The sequence below is a fragment of the Erpetoichthys calabaricus genome, chromosome 6, assembly GCF_900747795.2.
Source record: "Erpetoichthys calabaricus chromosome 6, fErpCal1.3, whole genome shotgun sequence".
Taxonomy (NCBI): domain Eukaryota; kingdom Metazoa; phylum Chordata; class Cladistia; order Polypteriformes; family Polypteridae; genus Erpetoichthys; species Erpetoichthys calabaricus.
The window spans coordinates 73,949,521-73,968,778 of record NC_041399.2 but is presented as its reverse complement, the minus strand read 5'-3'; the positions used below and the strand labels follow the sequence as shown (position 1 = coordinate 73,968,778).

The 19,258-nt window shown below is 37.7% G+C and overlaps 1 protein-coding gene across 3 annotated transcripts in view; it reads left to right on the top strand.

Moving 5' to 3' along the window:
* The window catches only part of ankrd12 (ankyrin repeat domain 12), a 275,819-nt gene that overhangs the window by 224,308 nt on the left and 32,253 nt on the right, over positions 1–19,258 (top strand). For all 3 annotated transcript variants that reach the window (XM_051928869.1, XM_028803702.2, XM_051928868.1), the window contains 2 exons: positions 7,559–7,701; positions 8,298–8,442. In XM_051928869.1, coding sequence (XP_051784829.1) covers positions 7,559–7,701; positions 8,298–8,442 — 288 coding nt within the window. The remainder of the gene's footprint in view (positions 1–7,558; positions 7,702–8,297; positions 8,443–19,258) is intronic.

Below are 19,258 nucleotides of genomic sequence, written 5' to 3'. Positions count from 1 at the left end.
AATTATCTCCTGTACTGTCATCAGTCCACACCTTGAACCTGTCCCAGTCATTCAATACATAAGACACAATGTTCCTCCAGATATCAAGAGTGAGCCTGATATGGCCGTGCAATATGTAACACAGAGAATGGAAAAGGCAGTCGCCATCTCCGGGCATGGAAACCACTCGGTAAGTGACAGTTCTTTGATCGATGGTGATCACCTCGATAGACATGTTAATGGGGGTATGGTTGGAACAATAAAGGAAATGGGTACCTGAACAATGTAAACCAAGTCTAAAATACCTACACAATAACTATAATCGTAATAAACGAACAATAAAACCGCGGAGACAGCATGTAGATTGGGGTAATTACATATATATATATATATATATATATATATATATATATATATATATATATATGTATATATATGACAGCAACACTCATAACAATGACAACACAATTACATTGACAATCATATTACGTTATTTTTAAAATGTTTCCTTTACTTTTTCATAACCTCTTTAACACACTACTTCTTTGCTGCGAAGCGCGGGTATTTTGCTAGTGTGTATATATATATATATATATATATATATATATATATATATATATATATATATATATATATATATATATATATATATATATATATATATATATATATATATATATATATATATAGATAGATAGATATACACACACACATACACTCATACACATATATATATATATATATATATATATATATATATATACACATACATATACACACATACACATATATTATATATATATATATATATATATATACATACATATACACACATACATGCAGTTTCAATAACATAGAAATCAATATAAACAACATTAACATCATTATCATATGAGAATATGAAGTAATATATAAGAAGCACATTTCATATAAATATAAATTATTAAACAGTAAAATCTTCTTCTGTAATTTGCTACCATGGCTATTCGTTTGTCTGTCCAGGATTTTAAATCACCTGTAGCTCGCAAACCGTTTCACCTATTGACTTGAAATCTGGTACACATATAGTACGTCACATCTACTATCCGCTTTATGGGTGATGATTGTATTACTCTTTTTATCTTTATTTTATTGTAGAATCAACTCCTATCTGCGCACACCAGGGCGGCCGTGGGTGGATGCGTATGGTGTATTCACTCCACGTTATCGTGCATTGCGCTGTCACTGGTATTTTGATAAAAGAATTTGAACAACATATAAGAAGCGTATAAATTATTAAACAGTAAAACATTAACATTTAAGAAGTAAAGTTACATTAAGTACTACTGCAGTGCCTTCGGGTATACCTCATTTTTTGTTTGCCCATTACATGCTTAAATGTATACATTTTTTGGTGTACCTACCCAAGAACACGCGACATATAACCGAGCGTGGGAGAAGCATGGATTTTAAACACGCGGTGAGTTCATCTGCTGGTCTCCCTCGTGGAATAACTGGTAATGTTTGACTAAAATCTACAGCGAGTAAAACGACATTACCTCCATTTTTTTTTTTTTTTTACGATCTCTGTGATCTTGCTTTTTTCGGTTCAAGGCTTCATAAGCTCTTTTATGTTCTATGGTGTACTTATCCCAAACCATCATCTTTGAATGTTGCAAGACTTTCGCCTTGTATGTAGATCGGGGTAATTACATTCATTGCATTCCTAGTCTGAATCGCAATCTGATTGTATGGGTGGTTACCTGGCACTGTAGGGTTGCCACCCGTCCTTTAAAATACGGAATCGTCCCGTATTTGAGAATGAAATTGCTCGTCCCGTTTGGAATCAATACGGGACGGGATTTGTCCCGTTTTTTTTTTATCATTTTTTTTAAAGCAGCGTCTCATGCAGATCATCCCACACGCATTTTATGAAGATGCCTACTTTCCTACTTTTGATTGGGTAATACTTGATGTCATCGTTAGTTTGATTGGTCTTTTTAACTGTCCAGTGAGGAGGGCGGGTCTTAAGTAGAGTCCGCAAAGTGTTGGCACTGGGATGTGGCACCCACTGCAGTATGCGTCCCTTATTTTTTTGTATTAACAGTGGTAACCCTACCTGGCAAGTAACACTTATGTTTGGTCATGAAGTCATCTAAAATCCGCCACGTGCCCTCTTTTAATTGCGAGAAGCAGATATATATATCCAAATTCTCGCGCTTCGTTGCGGCGAAGTACTGCTTTTAATTTTTTAAGAAGAAAAGAAAACCTTTTTAAACGGATCGAAAATATACCAATAACAATTTGTTAAGGATCTGTTTTTTTGTGAACCTCGCTTTTCACAGCTGTCGCGCTACGTCGTGTGTTTCGTTTATTTGACAGTATGTAGATCGTGGTAATTACATTCATGGCATTAGTTTTCTGAATCACAATCTGACTGTATGGGTGGTTACCTGCCAGGTTATGCTTGTGGTTGGTCAGGAAGTCGCCTTACATCCGCCACGTGCCCTCTTTCTGTTCCCAGAAGCTGATCATAGAATGGTTTTAATAGTTTACTTTCAAATAATGCGAAGAGTATGCGACACGTGTTTCTCCCTAATTCTGGGCTCATTAGGCATACACACTCACTGCATCCCCTCTCGGGAATCGAATCTCTATCGTCAGCGCCAGAGTTGAAGCCCCTAACGTTGCGGTCAGCAAGTCGGCTAACATCCGCCATGTGCCGTCTTTCAGTTGCGAGAAGCAGATCATAGAATGGTTGAAACTGTTGCCCCTAACGTCGCGCTACGGCGTGTGGTTCGTTTATACCTCGTGTCTTCTCATTAAACTTTTATCTCGCGAATATGTTATTGCAATCCGCAGTGGGAGCGTTTCTATAAACTTAATTTAAACTTACGTTTTACACCGTGCTTTGTTTCCCTTATGAACATGCTTGTATGCTTCACTCGCTCGCTTCTTATTGTTTCGCTCCCTTCTCAATTGTTTAATGAATTTTTTGTTCTTCGCTGTTTGCGGCTCTTCCTTCATTTCTCCCTACTGCATTCTTTTATCTCGCGAATATGTTATTGCAATCCGCAACGGGAGCGTTTCAATAAACTTAATTTAAACTTACGTTTTACACCGTGCTTTGTTTCCCTTATGAAGATGCTTGTATGCTTCACTCGCTCGCTTCTTATTGTTTCGCTCCCTTCTCAATTGTTTAATGAATTTTTTGTTCTTCGCTGTTTGCGGCTCTTCCTTCATTTCTCCCTACTGCGTTCACAGTCTTTTCACGTGATTACGTGGGAGGCGTGATGACGTGATACTCAACTCCGCCTCCCACGGCCATCGAGCTGCCGTCCATTACAGTATATTGTCAAAAAAGAGGTTCCAGTTATGACCATTACGCGTTGAATTTCGAAATGAAACCTGCCTAACTTTTGTAAGTAAGCTGTAAGGAATCAGCCTGCCAAATTTTAGCCTTCCACCTACACAGGAAGTTGGACAATTAGTGATGAGTGAGTCAGTCAGTCAGTGAGTCAGTAAGGGCTTTGCCTTTTATTAATTAGTATAGATGAGGAGGCGTATCCAAGAGAATTAAAAGATTTGATGTTTGGGGAAAGTGAAATCCACAAACACTATAGGCAAAATATTCGAGTCTACAATAATGTTTTCGCATTTGCATCATTCAATGCGCAAAACGTAGATATACACAAGAATGGACCATACGCTATGAAAATCTGTGGTCCAGCAACCATTAAAGCAACGACAAGTTTAATTTCGAAAAAAACACAATTCGGTCAGGTGTATATTTATGATCAAGGAGAAGTGATGCAACATAGAATTGAAAGAGTTAAACGATCGGACATATTAGAAATTATACAGCCAATAATGGATACAAATCCGTACGTCCAAAAGTATCGCACTTTACACGAAATCTATCTGAAAAACATGGACAAAGAAGTTTTCTTGGATTTCTATATGAATCAGAAAGGTCACGCACGCATATATAATAAAATAACATGTGACGAGTTATCAGCGATAATAGTTTCGAAAGACAGAAATATCCAAAACAAAGTAGATATTCGTGTTTATCCGAAAGCAGAACATGACTTGACAATTCTGTTTAATAATTCACCACATTCCGATCCATTACTCTTTCCCTTGCTTTTCCCAGATGGAGAAACAGGATGGTCATACAATATGAAACACACGAATTTAGAAAAACGAGTAACTCCATCACAATTTTTCGGGGCAAAATTAGCAATACGTTCCAATGTATTTAACCCACTTCTGTCATCTCAACGTCTAACGCAACATTACATTATTAATGTGTATCTAAAATTCGAAGCTAATCGTCTTTTCTTTATTAAATCTAATCGAGCAAAACTTAGAACGGAACATATGCAATGTCTCATTGATCACATTCAAAATTCAAATATCAGTAGACAAATTCAAAATAGGTAAAGCAGTAATATTACCATCATCATATCAAGGTAGTCCAGGAGCATTGCAACAGTTATATCATGATGCAATGGCAATATCCAGAACTATCGGTCGGCCAGATTTATTTATTACAATGACGTGCAATCCACAATCGCCAGAAATCCGGAGATTCCTGAAAAAAATGCCACCAGCTACATTGGCACAAGATAGTCCAACATTCATAAGTAGATTGTTTTATCAGTAAGTATTAATTTTATTGAAAGAACTCTAAACGGTAGTCGTGAAAATCCGAGCATACATTTACACGATCGAATTTCATAAACAGGGTTTACCTCACATGCATTTATTGGTTACTTTACAAAAAAAATTATTAACTGCTGATGATGTCGACCGTTTTGTCTGTGCTGAAATTCCAAACAGAGAAAGCTATCTTGAATTATGGTACAAAGTCATTAAACACATGTCTCACGGGCCTCATTTAAAAGATTCAGCATGTTGGGACTTGAAAGAAAAAAAGTGTTTAAAAAAATTTCCAAAAGCTTTCGTTCAAACAACAGATATGACTATGGCTTGCTTTCCAGACTATCGTAGAAAAGATAATCATCACGAAAAACACACATCATGGAAAGAAAGATGAAAATATTGTGATGATCAATAATTCAATAATTGTACCATATAACCTGTATTTACTAAAAAGATTCGACTGTCATATTAATGTTGAGTATTGTGCATCAGTGATGAGTATTAAGTACATCTACAAGTACATTCATAAAGGACACGATAGAGTATGCGTAACTTTATCGAAAGAACAAGCACAGGACGATGTTCAAGCATATTTAGATACTCGATACATTAGTGCAATGGAAAGCGGATCGCATTTAATGGAATTACCAATGAACAGACAAAGTCATTCTGTCTACCCGCGAGACCAAAGACACGCCCTACTTACAATCTATCAAATAGGACAATAGGCAGCAAAATGTTCAGTCTTGTGAAGGATTTGAGCACACACAGATCCAGGGCTCTCAGCGCATATAAAGCGTATAAGGTACGTTATAAATTAAATGTCGACATCTAAGCGAAGAAGAAAGCAGCGCGGAGAAAAGAGACTTAAATGCGTTGGACAGAAAAAAGAGCAAAAAGAATAATTGAGGTGCAAATTCAGAAAATAGCGAAAGTAATCATCAGCCCGGAACAAGTGGAATTGAAAAAAAAGCATGTCTAATCCGGCTCAGAATTAAAAGACAATGAGTAAAAGAAAGTAGAATCTTCATAAAGACGTTTACAAACGTTGACGCTAAACACATGCAGAGCAGGTTAGAGACTATGAAACCAGTGAAATTAGAAAGGCTCAAAAGAAAAAAAAAATGGCGCTATACACATGTGGAAAAAAGTTAAAGGATATGAAAGTAGGAAAATTAGAAAATATAAAAAAAGAAAGTAAAGATCACAGTAGTGCAAACAAACAAACTGCCTCATTTAACTATGCACCAGTCTAACTTTGGTTTTGCACAATAATTACTACACTATTGCACCATAACACTTAATTCTACTTTATTCACATAATTGTACTTATTTATTATGTTCTACTACTATACTGTTATCTTTCAATCTATGACTTTATGTTAATCTAACTGATATTCTTCTAACTTTGCACAGTTTTTGATAAGCGGATCAGAATGCATTTCACTGCATGTTGTCCTGTATAACTATGCATGTGACAAATAAAGAATCTTGAGAATTTCAAAAACGGAGTTTACCACACATGCATTTATTGGTTACTTTGTTCATGTATATATATTTATCTGTCTGCTTATTTAAAAAGCTAAATTTACCCCAGGAGTCAAAAACGTTCTGTCTATCCCTTGTACAAAAACCTAGACAAAAGCTGGGGTATCACCTTGGTAACCCCATGTACTTTTGGAACTGTGAGAGGAAAATAGCACGACTTTACAGACAGGAGTCCACTGTAGATCGTTTTGTCTGGGCTGAAATTCCAAACAGAGAAACCTATCCTGACCTCATTAAAAAGATTCAGCATATTGGGACTCGTAAGATTACAAATATTGTTTTTACAGAAATTCTGAAATAAAAGTGAAACTAATGAAATAGCAACAATTCAAAAAAAAAAAAAAAATCTTAAAAGTGTGTATCCGGAAAACTAAACACGGGGGTTGGCGAGCGAAGCGAGCAGGGGGCAAAGCCCCCTAGTATTTTTAAAAGGAAATCTAAAACTTGTTTAATATGTGGACAAACAACATAACTAATCTTTCCCAGTAGTGCGTCTGAAGATGGTTTATATAATATTGAGGATATGTTCAAGATTCTTGGCATAGCTCTGAGTTCCATCTTGTACACAAAAATATCACTACCGTAATTTTAAAGCTTCTGGTGAGTCTGAGGTTAAGGATCTGCACTGGTAATGGTTCAAGTCTTGTAAATGGTAGAAGTGATTCCATTCAGTTGGGCCCTTGAGCAAGGCCCTTAACCTGCGATTCCTCTGGCCTGGGTATGACCTTAACCTGCATCTGGCCTTGTAAGCAGGTCTTCCAACTTGCAGGGAAAACTTGGGTGTTGGTGGCAGGATTGGCACTCCAGCCACAGTATGTTGGGGGGGGGGTTGATGGCGGGGGCACTCACACTGTTCCATAACAATTGAACTATGGTGCTGAGGTGTTACCTGTTGCACGGCTGCGCTTGGGTCCTAATTACAGATCCTGAGGTGGTTCGTTATGGGTGCGGCAATGCGCTGAGACAGTGCATGCAGCCAACCACTTCCTCCTATGAATGCATCACACTGAAAAGTAAGAATGTTGACTGCTCTCAAGTAGACTTGCCTACACCTACTTGAAATGTTTTTTATTTGTATATGTACAATAAATTTTTAAAAATGTGTTACATTGCTTAGTCCATTTTTAGATTAGTGTACAACTGAGAATGCTTTTCATTATCATTATTTTTTATAAGAAAACTATGGAAGTTTCTTTGCAATTTGAGGTCCATTGTAGTTTTGACATCATCTAAGGTTAAGGTTTCATAGGTTAAGATTCAGGTCTTCTCAACAAATGTGAGATTTGTAAATAAAGTTAATTTTATTAAAGAAATATATTATCTATTTATTATCTATAGCCAAGATTTTTTTTTTTTTTAAGTTTCATTACATTTGATTTTCTAGGTTGGACTCCACTACATGAAGCATGTAACATGGGATATTATGAAGTGGCTAAAGTTTTAATAGCTGCGGGAGCTGAAGTGAACACACAGGGTTTAGACAATGATACACCATTGCATGATGCTTCAAGCAGTGGACACAAAGATGTAAGTACCTGTAGATAATTTTTTGTCTATCAATGAATTTCTACTTTTACTTTTTTATACTTCTTATTAATCTATGGCTAAAACATTATTACATGATCTATAAATGCGGGGTTTTTTTGTGTCACCTCTTAATTTTATTTATTTATTTATTTATTTTTTGTTTGTAGTCCAGCGGTCTTAATATTAATTATTTTTGAAATTATACCAGTACTTGACAGAATTGGGTCTTGTATTAAGCATACTATTTTTGTTACTAGCAGGCATCATAGCAAAATTGTAACATCTGATAGCAGACAAAATGGAAGCTATATCTTTTAATTTAGGGATTTGTACCAGTCTATCAGTGCATAGATTAAGGGATGTTACTCATTTTTGGAGTAAGCAATGACTATTTAAGGCTTTGATCAAATTTGCAAAATTTGCAAAATTTCCAAAGGTGTGTATTTCACTCTTGTCATAGAGAGCTTTTTTATTCTTCTCATTACTTGCCCCACTATTTTTATTTTACTATTACATATATATTTCTTTACAAGATGGTATAAGGTTAATGCTTTATTTTGGGATTTATATGCTAAATATTTCTCCAATCTTTGCAGATTGTCAAATTACTTTTGCGTAATAGGGGGGATCCTTTCCAAGCTAATAACCGTGGAGAACGACCTGTGGATGTAGCAGAGACTGAGGAATTAGAGCAGTTGTTAAAAGGTGAAATACCTTTGTCTGAAGATGACAGCTCTTCGGGTAAATATGCCATATCAATGTATTTTTGTGAATTCCTGTGCAAGTTACAGGAATATGTAGAAATGTATGCATATAATTTCAAATGTAGCATGTCTTTGGTATGTGCATATAATCTAGTAGTCATATAGCTTCATTGTTGGGAAAATAAATAAGGACTGCCACGTGAGTAAAGTAACTGTATTGCTCCATGAGGCAGTTATTGTACAGTATTAATCTTTGTATTGTACCACTTTTTTATTATATATGTTCTCGATTAATAATACAACTGTATTTTTCATTGTCACATGCTTTTTAACGTCCCCATGTCCCCTTCCCCTTTCTGTTACTGTTTTCTGAAATTTGATTGAGGATTCCATTTTACTGAAAAGATCCACATAATTAGCCATTGGTATGTTTTTAATGTTTAACGAAGCCCCACACAGTCAACTGTGTAGCTATAATATGCATCTACAAAAAAAAAGTGTTCACAAACTAATTTTGATAGTACAGTGATCCCTCGCTATATCGCGCTTCGCCTTTCGCGGCTTCACTCTATCGCGGATTTTATATGTAAGCATATTTAAATATATATCGCAGATTTTTTGCTGGTTCGCGGATTTCTGCGGACAATGGGTCTTTTAATTTCTGGTACATGCTTCCTCAGTTGGTTTGCCCAGTTGATTTCATACAAGGGACGCTATTGGCAGATGGCTGAGAAGCTACCCAACTTACTTTTCTCTCTCTTGCGCTGACTTTCTCTGATCCTGACGTAGGGGGTGTGAGCAGGGGGGCTGTTCGCACACCTAGACGATACGGACGCTCGTCTAAAAATGCTGAAAGATTATCTTCACGTTGCTACCTTCTGTGTGCAGCTGCTTCGTGAAGCGACATTCTGCACGGTGCTTCGCATACTTAAAAGCTCAAAGGGCACGTATTGATTTTTGCTTGTTTGTTTTTATCTCTCTCTCTCTTTGTCTGCTCCTGACGGAGGGGGTGTGAGCTGCCGCCTTCAACAGCTTTGTGCCGTGGTGCTTCGCATACTTAAAAGCCAAACAGCCCTATTGATTTGTTTGCTTTCCTCTGTCTTTCTGACATTCTGTGCTCCTGACGTGCACTCCTTTGAAGAGGAAGATATGTTTGCATTCTTTTAATTGTGAGACGGAACTGTGATCTCTGTCTTGTCATGGAGCACAGTTTAAACTTTTGAAAAAGAGACAAATGTTTGTTTGCAGTGTTTGAATAACGTTCCTGTCTCTCTACAACCTCCTGTGTTTCTGCGCAAATCTGTGACCCAAGCATGACAATATAAAAATAACCATATAAACATATGGTTTCTACTTAGCGGATTTTCTTATTTCGCGGGTGGCTCTGGAACGCAACCCCCGCGATGGAGGAGGGATTACTGTAATACTTTACAGGTAATCTGAGATTGATTAAGTGAACAATAAAATAGCTTATCAGTTTTATGTTATTTATGTATTTTATGACAAAAGCATTCGTTTTTGAACTTGTTCTTTTAATGAATATTTGAGATGTGTAACCAATGCGGAAAGTCTTTGAAGAAGTTAATTTGTTACTGAGTCATTCTTCTCAGTACTCTACATTCTCCATTATTCAATATTTTAGTTCAGTAGAATAGCCTTACATTATTCTAGAGCTTTTTTAATATAACTGCCTCACCCAAACAGCATACTGTATAAATCCGGAAAGAATATTGTTGTGAAATAAACTATTCCATATTTAGTTTTTATCTAGGATTTTAGTACCTCTGCTTTTATATTAAAAAATATAGTTTCAAGAGTTACAGTACTGTGTTTAATTAAAATTCTATAACTTGAACAGTGCATTTTTTTTATATCACCTAGTTTAGTTCAGAGTTGTGGGAAGCTACAGGCTATTGTAGCAGAACCATGCCCAAGGCAAGTAGTATTCCCAGTTGAGATATCAGTCCATTGCATAAGTTATAAACATAACCTATTAACCCAGCTTGCATGTGTTTTGGACGTGGGGGGAATTTTAATTTTAAAAAAATATGGTTTTATTTTTCCTTGAATATTCTGCTAGTCTTTTATTAAAATGTGGTGCTCTTTAAAAATAATACATACATTTGAACTCTTAGTTGACCTCTGATGGAGAAATCGTGACAAACTCCTTCATATTAAACAGTCTGGCCAGAGCAAATGGTCCTAAAAGACACTGAATATTATAAATACAGTACAAGGGGGATCCGCCCCCTGCTCACTTCGCTCGCCTACCCCCGGCGTTTTGAACCCGTGACTGCTGTGCAGCCGTCCTGCTTCTGTGGTGTGAGACGCACATTGTAGGCGTCCATGTTCATTGTATGTGTCTATGCGGGCTCGTTTCTGCAGCTCTGTTAGTGGAGCTGTATGGTTTTGGAGCCGAGACAGTTATGCTTCCGCGGTTTCAGACGCGCGTTGTAGGCGCCCACGTGTATTGTGGAGCTGTATAGTTTTGGAGACGTGATCGTGACTCCAGTAGTTCTCCGTTGTGTACCATTAGTAATATGAATAATTGCACTTACTGTTAATACGGAGCGATGTCTGTGGTTGCACTGTCAATAATGCATCACTGTAATGTGATTCACCCATGCTGCATAGTTTGGACGTGCGAGGATGACGTACGTTTAATATGGAGCGTTCGCCCGTGTCACTTTGGGGCCCCCCACTGTTAATACGGAGCTCCGTCCGTACTATTATGCGGTGCATTGTGGACCTCTGCGGACTCCGTAGTGTTTCCCGTTTCACTTTGTATCTCGGTCAATCGAGCTCTTTCTTTTTGGAGCCGTGCCTGCCTGGTTTGCGGCATTTCAGACGCACATTGTAGGTTGATCGGTGTGCTCTTATATATTCCGTACTATCTTTGTGGACCTTTGCAGACCCCGTAGTGTCTTAACCTGTCCCTGCTTTGCTTCTGCAGTTTCTAACGCTTGTTGTAGGCGCCTTCATTCATTGATCTTATCCAGGTGGACTTTTGTGTGTATCGTTGAGCTGTATTGTGTTTGAATTTGGTGTAAAGCGTTCAGCGGTTTGTACAATCCCAAGCAGCACATTATTCCTAACTTCACTCCGCAGTAGTGCCACTCACAATATGGCGGTTGTTTTATTTGCTATTTCCGTTAGTTGAGCTGTACGCGCCTGCGCAGTATGTCTCAGGGTCCCATCGCCGTGTACCTGCGTCCATGCCATCCGGTTTACCATTCTCGGTTAGTAATATGGATCCTAAAAGACACTGGTATTGTGTGGTGCCCAAAATATTTACATCGTGGGTTGGATCGTAGCCACCACCGGGCTGCAAATGAAAAGTTCAACAGTAGTATTTGTTCAGGAATATGCTGCCCAATTCATGGCTTTGGAAGTAGGAGTGTTAGTGTGCCAAATTTGAAATTTGTTAAAATAAACTCTGATCATGGATCTATCCACAGTGAAAACTCGTCAGCTAATATTGCATTGTGTAACTCAAGATCTCTTAATGACAAAGAGCTGATGCTATCAGAATTCATTACAGACTCCAACCTTGACATGCTTTGTCTAACAGAATCTGGCAAAGACCAAACGATTTTTACATTTCTCATAGAGACGACACCATCTGTATATATTTACTTCATTGCAGAACTGAACTAAACATCAAAAGAATCGCAATTGACTGCCCATTCTCTTTTCACTGTCTGGCTCTTAAGCTAATAAAATCAGATCATGTCTTACTCATTGTTCTCTATTGTTCCCCCAAAATACAATGCATCTTTTTTATCTGATCTGACTGAATTATTATTGGGCTTATCTGTTGGCAACACTTATAGCTCCGATTTGGGACTCCCTGATCATAAAGCGGTACTTTTCACCGTCTCATTACCTCTCCCTCCTCTTTCCTGTAAACTTCAGATTTCTTTCAGAAACCTTAAAAATATCTGTCCCTCTATCCTTGCTAATTCTTTTTTTGTCTTCGTCAATTCCATCAACACTAGATAGTCTTTCTGATCTCTATAACACAGCCATTCTTTCAGTACTACAATAGATAAAACAGCTCCTTTAAAGCATAAGGAGATTTCCTTTAAGCGGTCAGCTGCATGGTACAATTCAGAGTTATGGTCTATGAAAGTATTTGGCCCGATGCCTTCAGAGAATGTCACATAAGACTGGCCTCGCCATGCACATCCTGGCTTTATCTGACCATCAAAGGGCTTACAGGGATGTACTTACTACAGCCAAGAAAACACATTATGGCAGAATAATAGAAAATGGCCATGATAACCCAAAGGTTTTGTTCTTTGTAGTTAATAAAGTACTTCAACCTGCATTTGGCCCAATTTCCTCCTCTACCAAAGTCTGGCAAAAAAAAATCCTCCACTTTTTCCACAATAAAATTTTAAAGATCTAAATAATTTAACTAACATTAGTCAATCATCCATGTATGTCCCAGTCTTCCCACTATAACCGTCTCTTTTTCTAAATTCTCACCACTCCCATCTGCATTTGTTAATGACCTGCTTTGTAAGATGAGGCCCACTACCTGTGTACTGGACCCCATTCCCACCAAACTTCATAAAAGTCGCCTTCATGCCATAATCCCGACTGTTGCAAAAATAATAAATACATCCCTTGACACTGGCTTTGTGCCAGCCACCTTTAAAATTACTTCTGTAACCTCACTGTTTATATATTAAAAAAAAAAGAAAAAAGTCTGGTCTTGATGCTGACATGACAATCTTGACAATTTTTGGCCTTTCTCTCACTTAGCTTTTCTGTCAAGTTCTTGAGCGTGTTGTGGCCTCTGTATTCACCAGTTACTGAACTTCTAATAATTGATGGAACCCTTTCAGTCTGGTTTCATGGCACAGCACAGCTGTGAAACTGCTCTGCTTCCTGCATCGATTATTGTAACTCTATATTGGTGGGTGCAGCTTCTAATCTTATATCACAGCTTCATTTGATTTAGAACTCTGCTACAAGAGTCCTAACATGGACCAGCAAAAGCAGCGAGCACATAACACCCATACTTCTTCGCCTCCATTGTCTCTCTGTATCTTACAGGATTGGAAAAAATTCAATTAGTGACCTACGAAGCTTTTAATGGCCTTGTACCGGACTATATCAGTGACCTTCTACATCACTATGCTTCTGTTTGCCCATTCAGATCTTGTGATTCTGGCAATCTTGCTGTGCCCCATACTAACCTGAACTCTGGGAGACAGCCTTTAGCTGTATAGCACCCATACTTTGGAATGACCCCCCTAAATTAATTAGATCAGCTGACTCCATTCATTCTTTTAAAAAACAACTTAAAACTCATCTGTTCAGAAAGGCTTTAACTTAACCTGACATTCTACCTCCTCTTTGTCTTCCTTTCTGTCTAAATGCTCAGTATAGTTTGTACAGATCTTTTTCTTAGGCTTCCTTTTTAGTATTGAATTTAGTATTTTACTCTGGTTTATTGTCTTTTATTCTGTTTAATGACTTTGTATATCCTGTATCTGTTTTAATGTTCTATTCAGTAAGCATCTGTAGCCAATGTTACATATACCTGCTGTTTCTTTGAGACTCTGTGAAGCACCATGAGCATGGGAAAGGCTCTATATAAATACATTTATTATTATTTTTTTTTAAGTCCGTTTTGAATTAGATGATAATCAGATGGAATCCACAGTGTTTTTCATCCAGCTTTTTAATACTAAACTATTCTTGTAGGTTACAAATGTTGCTTTAAACTTCTAAATTGTATGAGCAACATGTTTGTTTGTTTGTTTGTTTGTTTGTTTGTTTGTTTGTTTGTGTGTGTGTTAATAAGTAATATTTATAAGTAAGTCATTTTAGCAGCTGTTAATATGCCATGCTACACAGAGATGAATAGCCTTTGTTAAGCTATTGTTACATAAAAAATATATGAGTAATAGATGCATTTTTGCAGTACCTAAACTACAGTGTTACCATAATACCACTGGAAGTGCTTACACTCAGTGATTGTATTTGCATTAATCCATCCAACCTTACAGTTTCTGCCTTGTATAAAAACAACAGTATGGTATTTATGGTTAACATTCAAAACCGAAAACATGAAAAAAAACATGCACAATAGAAAAATAAAACAAAATTTAAACATTATGGCAAATAGACTGTGATACAATCACTTAACTCCATTAATTATGGTCAGTGATAATATGCAGTGTAGAAAACAGACTTCAGTTCTTACTGAATAACGAATAAATGCCATCACAAGAAATTATGATATCACAATTTCAATAGGCATATAACAAGGAAAAACCTGAACTCAAACAAGCATGACAGAATAATGGAGTGGCACTCAGAACTCAGTCTTGTACAGCACAATAATTATCAAAGTAGAACTAGGCCGGTGACAGAAAAGTGGTTATATCAGTCAACATGCCAATACTGCAGTGGTAAAACATAATGAAATTCACTGATGATTTCCAAAATGAAAAGTAAATGTTAATATAACGTAGGATAAATATAAATATTCAGGTTGCAAGACACGACACAATCTTGTTATGCAGTTCATTCAACATTCCCTACATGGAAATGAAGCTCAAGTAACACACACATACAATTAAAAAAACTAAATATTAAAAAATGACATTATTCAACATGGTCTATCAAGTCATTATTGGCTTCATTGACAGTCAAATCAAACCAGAATTTGTGCTTTGAATTTGAGGCTTCTTTCTTAGCAAGTGGAATGACCCTTGGGTTTGGTTGCATCCTGCAGGCATTATGTTAATATCAAATTTCTGACACAAAAAGTCCACTTCTGTGCAGCCTCATTGAACGACTGCTTGCAAAGCACTGAATGAGAGCCTATCTTGAAAGATGCATCACACAGTTGAGACAACAAAGGCATGGCAACTTTTTTTGCCTTTCGTACTGTCTACTGAGATGAAAACAAAGTCCAATTCTTATTTAGAGCTGTACAGTTTTCATCCTAAAATATCACATTGTCAGACCCACATTGCGACAAACATTGCATATATGCGGATGCAACATCACCAGCTGAATGCCCTTGTTGTTATGCCCTTCATGCCATAAACAAACACAGTCTGGCTGATCAGAAATCCCTGCAAACGTTTCATTGAAAGCAGCCAGTCTTCTCACAAGAAATGTTCCTTTTTGGTCATTTTTGATAGTAGTATAACTTTTTGCATATCAACAGCAAAAACACATTAATTTCCTGATTTTTCCATCACTGATTTCTGATATTCTTCTCAAGCTGCTCCTGCTCAGTCTAAAGGTTGCAGAACACCAAATATCACAGGTCTCATGGCTGTGGTCTGCTTCTTTCTTGTGCATCTCAAATCCAGCACGTGTCAAATTCATCTTGTGATGGTTCACCAAATGTGATTTTTCTCTTCCGCAAACACGTCCATTATCCTCCGATGCCCATCCAAGTATCTTACCTGAGGATGGTAGCTGTTGATGTGTTGTCGCCCTTCCTCACGATCCGCTTTTCTAGATGGTCCATTCTGGCCACAGTTGTCTTTGGTTAATGGGTTATTGACATCAGCTTTCTGTTACAACTCCATCTGTCTTAAAACTAGAATCTCTGAAGCCTACGTAAAAAATTTGTAATGCTGAGCCACCATAAATTCCCTCACACCTCCTCATCGGTGTCTTTTTTGTTTTGCAAACTGTCGCTCAGCACCAGAAGCAGGCAGTCTGCTATCCCATTTCCCACTGAAGCAGCTTTAGTTATACACAAAGTTCTCCCAGCTCAAGTCTGTTTATCTGGGTGTGAGGTGCCTTGAATTGTATGGAGTAAATAATATATTGTTGTTTGGAACACATACATTTCATGTGTGTTCTGTGTCAACGACGATATTTGTTAACGTAGAATGACAGGAAATGCGAGGCAAGAAGTGATGAACGCATAACTAGAACAAACTTTTTTCATGGTCTACTAATAATTGGCAAAATGCTCATGTGAAGTGTATAATGTGTGTAGATTGAAGTCCAAATATCAAATAAACAATTTCACAAAAGGCACGTATAACAAAAACATGTGCACCTGATGAGGAGGTGCGAGGGAATTTAAGGTGGTTCGGCATTACAAGTTTTTTCATAGACTTCAGGGATTCTAGTGTTAAGCCCAAGAGTATGCAAAAACTTCTGCTTACATACAATCAGCTTAACTCCGTCAGAATGTGGTAGTGTGTACCACAGTGACCTGATATCCCAAAGATCTGATGTAGTTGTGTCACCACAGCAGCTCTTCACATTCACAATGTTTACAAAACTGTCCAGGAAATTTTGCCACTGACCAAGTGTTGAGCCCCAGTACATATGTTTATTGCATGTCTTTGACTTTCTGTCAGTTTCTCAGAACTTTTCTTTCAGCAGCTCATATATGGTGGTAGAAGTTAATAATTCTCCAGGTGGGCCGCTGTTTGCTTGTTCTGAGTTCTGGCACATTTTCTTTTTCTCTTGGTGGCTGGAATCGGCTCTCGGTTCTTGCAACACTCGCTGGCAGATTGCGTCTCCTCTGTCACACTAGCTGGATGGGTAACAGAGCTTTCGGAAGTACTAAATCTGCTGCAGAGTTGATTAGACAATAAAGGGTCCGTGCCAGTCGTTTGGCTTATCGCTTCATCCCCAAGATCAAGCTGTCTATACAGCTGCTTCTGTTGAACTGTCCCAGCTGATGTTTGACTTCCATAAATATTCCTACCGAACTCTGCTAAAATCTGACCTTGAGATTTCATTTTTCCTGAGCTTCACGTACACAATATTGTGTTTCCACCCCCCCCCCCCCCCCCCCCCCCCGACCATGATTCAACACCTGCTGCTGTTTAAATCACACAGTCGCAGCTTTTGAATCATATGATCGTAATCCGACATTTTCATTGGTAGGCGGACTTTCCTCATTGGTCATGTACTGTGTACATACTAGCTTCTTCCAATGTGCTATAACCAGAATGAAGACACATTTGGTCCTCACTACTACCTTATAACATCAGAAAAGACCTAGTAACTACAAAAACTAAAAAAAAAAAAAAAAAATTTGAAAAAAAAAAAATGGCAGTTTACTAGGTTTTTCCAATTCATGTGAGATCTGTTTCCATATGTTTCTGTCTTCTGCATCTTGCTCTGTCATACCCACCACCTGCATGTCTTCTCTCACCACATCCATAAACCTCCTGTTAGGCCTTCCTCTTTTCCTCTTGCCTGGCAGCTCCAATCCTAGCATCCTTTTCCCAATATACCCAGCATCTCTAAACTCTCCATATGTCGAAACCAATACAATCTAACCTCACTGGCATTGTCTCCAAACCATCCAACCTGAGGTGAACCTCTGATGTACTCATTCCTAATCCTGTCCATCCTCATCACACCCAATGTAAATCTTAAGATATTTAACTTTGCCACCTCCAGTTCTGTCTCCTGTCTTTTTGTCCATGCCCCTGTCTCCAGCCCATATAACATAGCTGGTGTTACTCAGTAACGCACCTCACTATAGTCTATACTACAACTATAGTATATACACTGCCTGGCCAAAAAAAAAGTCGCCACCTGGATTTAACTAAGCAAATAGGTACAAGCCTCCTATTGGATAATTACTGCATGGGTGATTATCTTTCAGCTGGCACCAAGATATTTAACCCAACTGGTGCAATGAGTTGCTTCTCATTTCTTAAACAACCATGTCGAAAGACACATCTCGTGGTCGTGGAAAAGATGTTAGTCTGTTTGAGAAGAGTCAAATCATTGGCATGCATCAAGCATAGAAAACATCTAAGGAGATTGCAGAAACTACTAAAATTGGGTTAAGAACTGTCCAACACATTATTAAAAACTGAAAGGATAGTGGGGACCCATCATCTTCGAGGAAGAAATGTGGCCGGAAAAAAATCCTGAATGATCGTGATCGGTGATCACTTAAACGTTTGGTAAAATCAAATCGAAGAAAAACAACAGTAGAACTCAGGTCTATGTTTAATAGCGAAAGTAAGAGCATTTCCACCTGAATTTACTGAATGACCAGGTTATTCCATCAATGGATTTTTTCTTCCCTGATGGCACGGGCATATTCCAAGATGACAATGCCAGGATTCATCGGGCTCAAATTGTGAAAGAGTGGTTCAGGGAGCACAAGACATCATTTTCACACATGGATTGGCCACCACAGAGTCCAGACCTTAACCCCATTGAGAATGTTTGGGATGTGCTGGAGAAGGCTTTGCGCAGCGGTCAGACTCTACCATCATCAATGCAAGATCTTGGTGAAAAATTAATGCAACACTGGATGGAACTAAATCTTGTGACATTGCAGAAGCTTATCGAAACAATGCCACAGCGAATGCATGCCGTAATCAAAGCTAAAGGTGGTCCAACGAAATATTAGAGTGTGTGACCTTTTTTTTGGTGGCGACTTTTTTTTTTGGACAGGCAGTGTAATTCTGAAAGTCATTAGAAAGATGCTGCAGCCAAAACTTTATCATCCTATAGGAATCCTGTTCCTATAATAAATCGCCAAAAAAATTATTCAAGAAAACTCCACAGAGTCCTCAAGCAATATACAAAAGCCCACTCTTTTCCCTTTGAAATAAGTAATACAAATTGCAGTGTAATAATAATATACTGGCTAGATTAACTAAAAACAAAATGCATTTAGTGGGACACACGATCAGGTTTTCACCCTGGTGTCTTCTCTTTTTGTGTTTTGGGAGAGAACTCAATGAATACATTTTATGTTGAGAATGATAATGATACAAAATAATTATACAAAGATAAAAAAAATGTACTTCTGCAGCTGTAACTTAGAATATTGAAAAAAATCTAAAGTTTTTCTTGTATGTTAGAAATTACATTTTGGG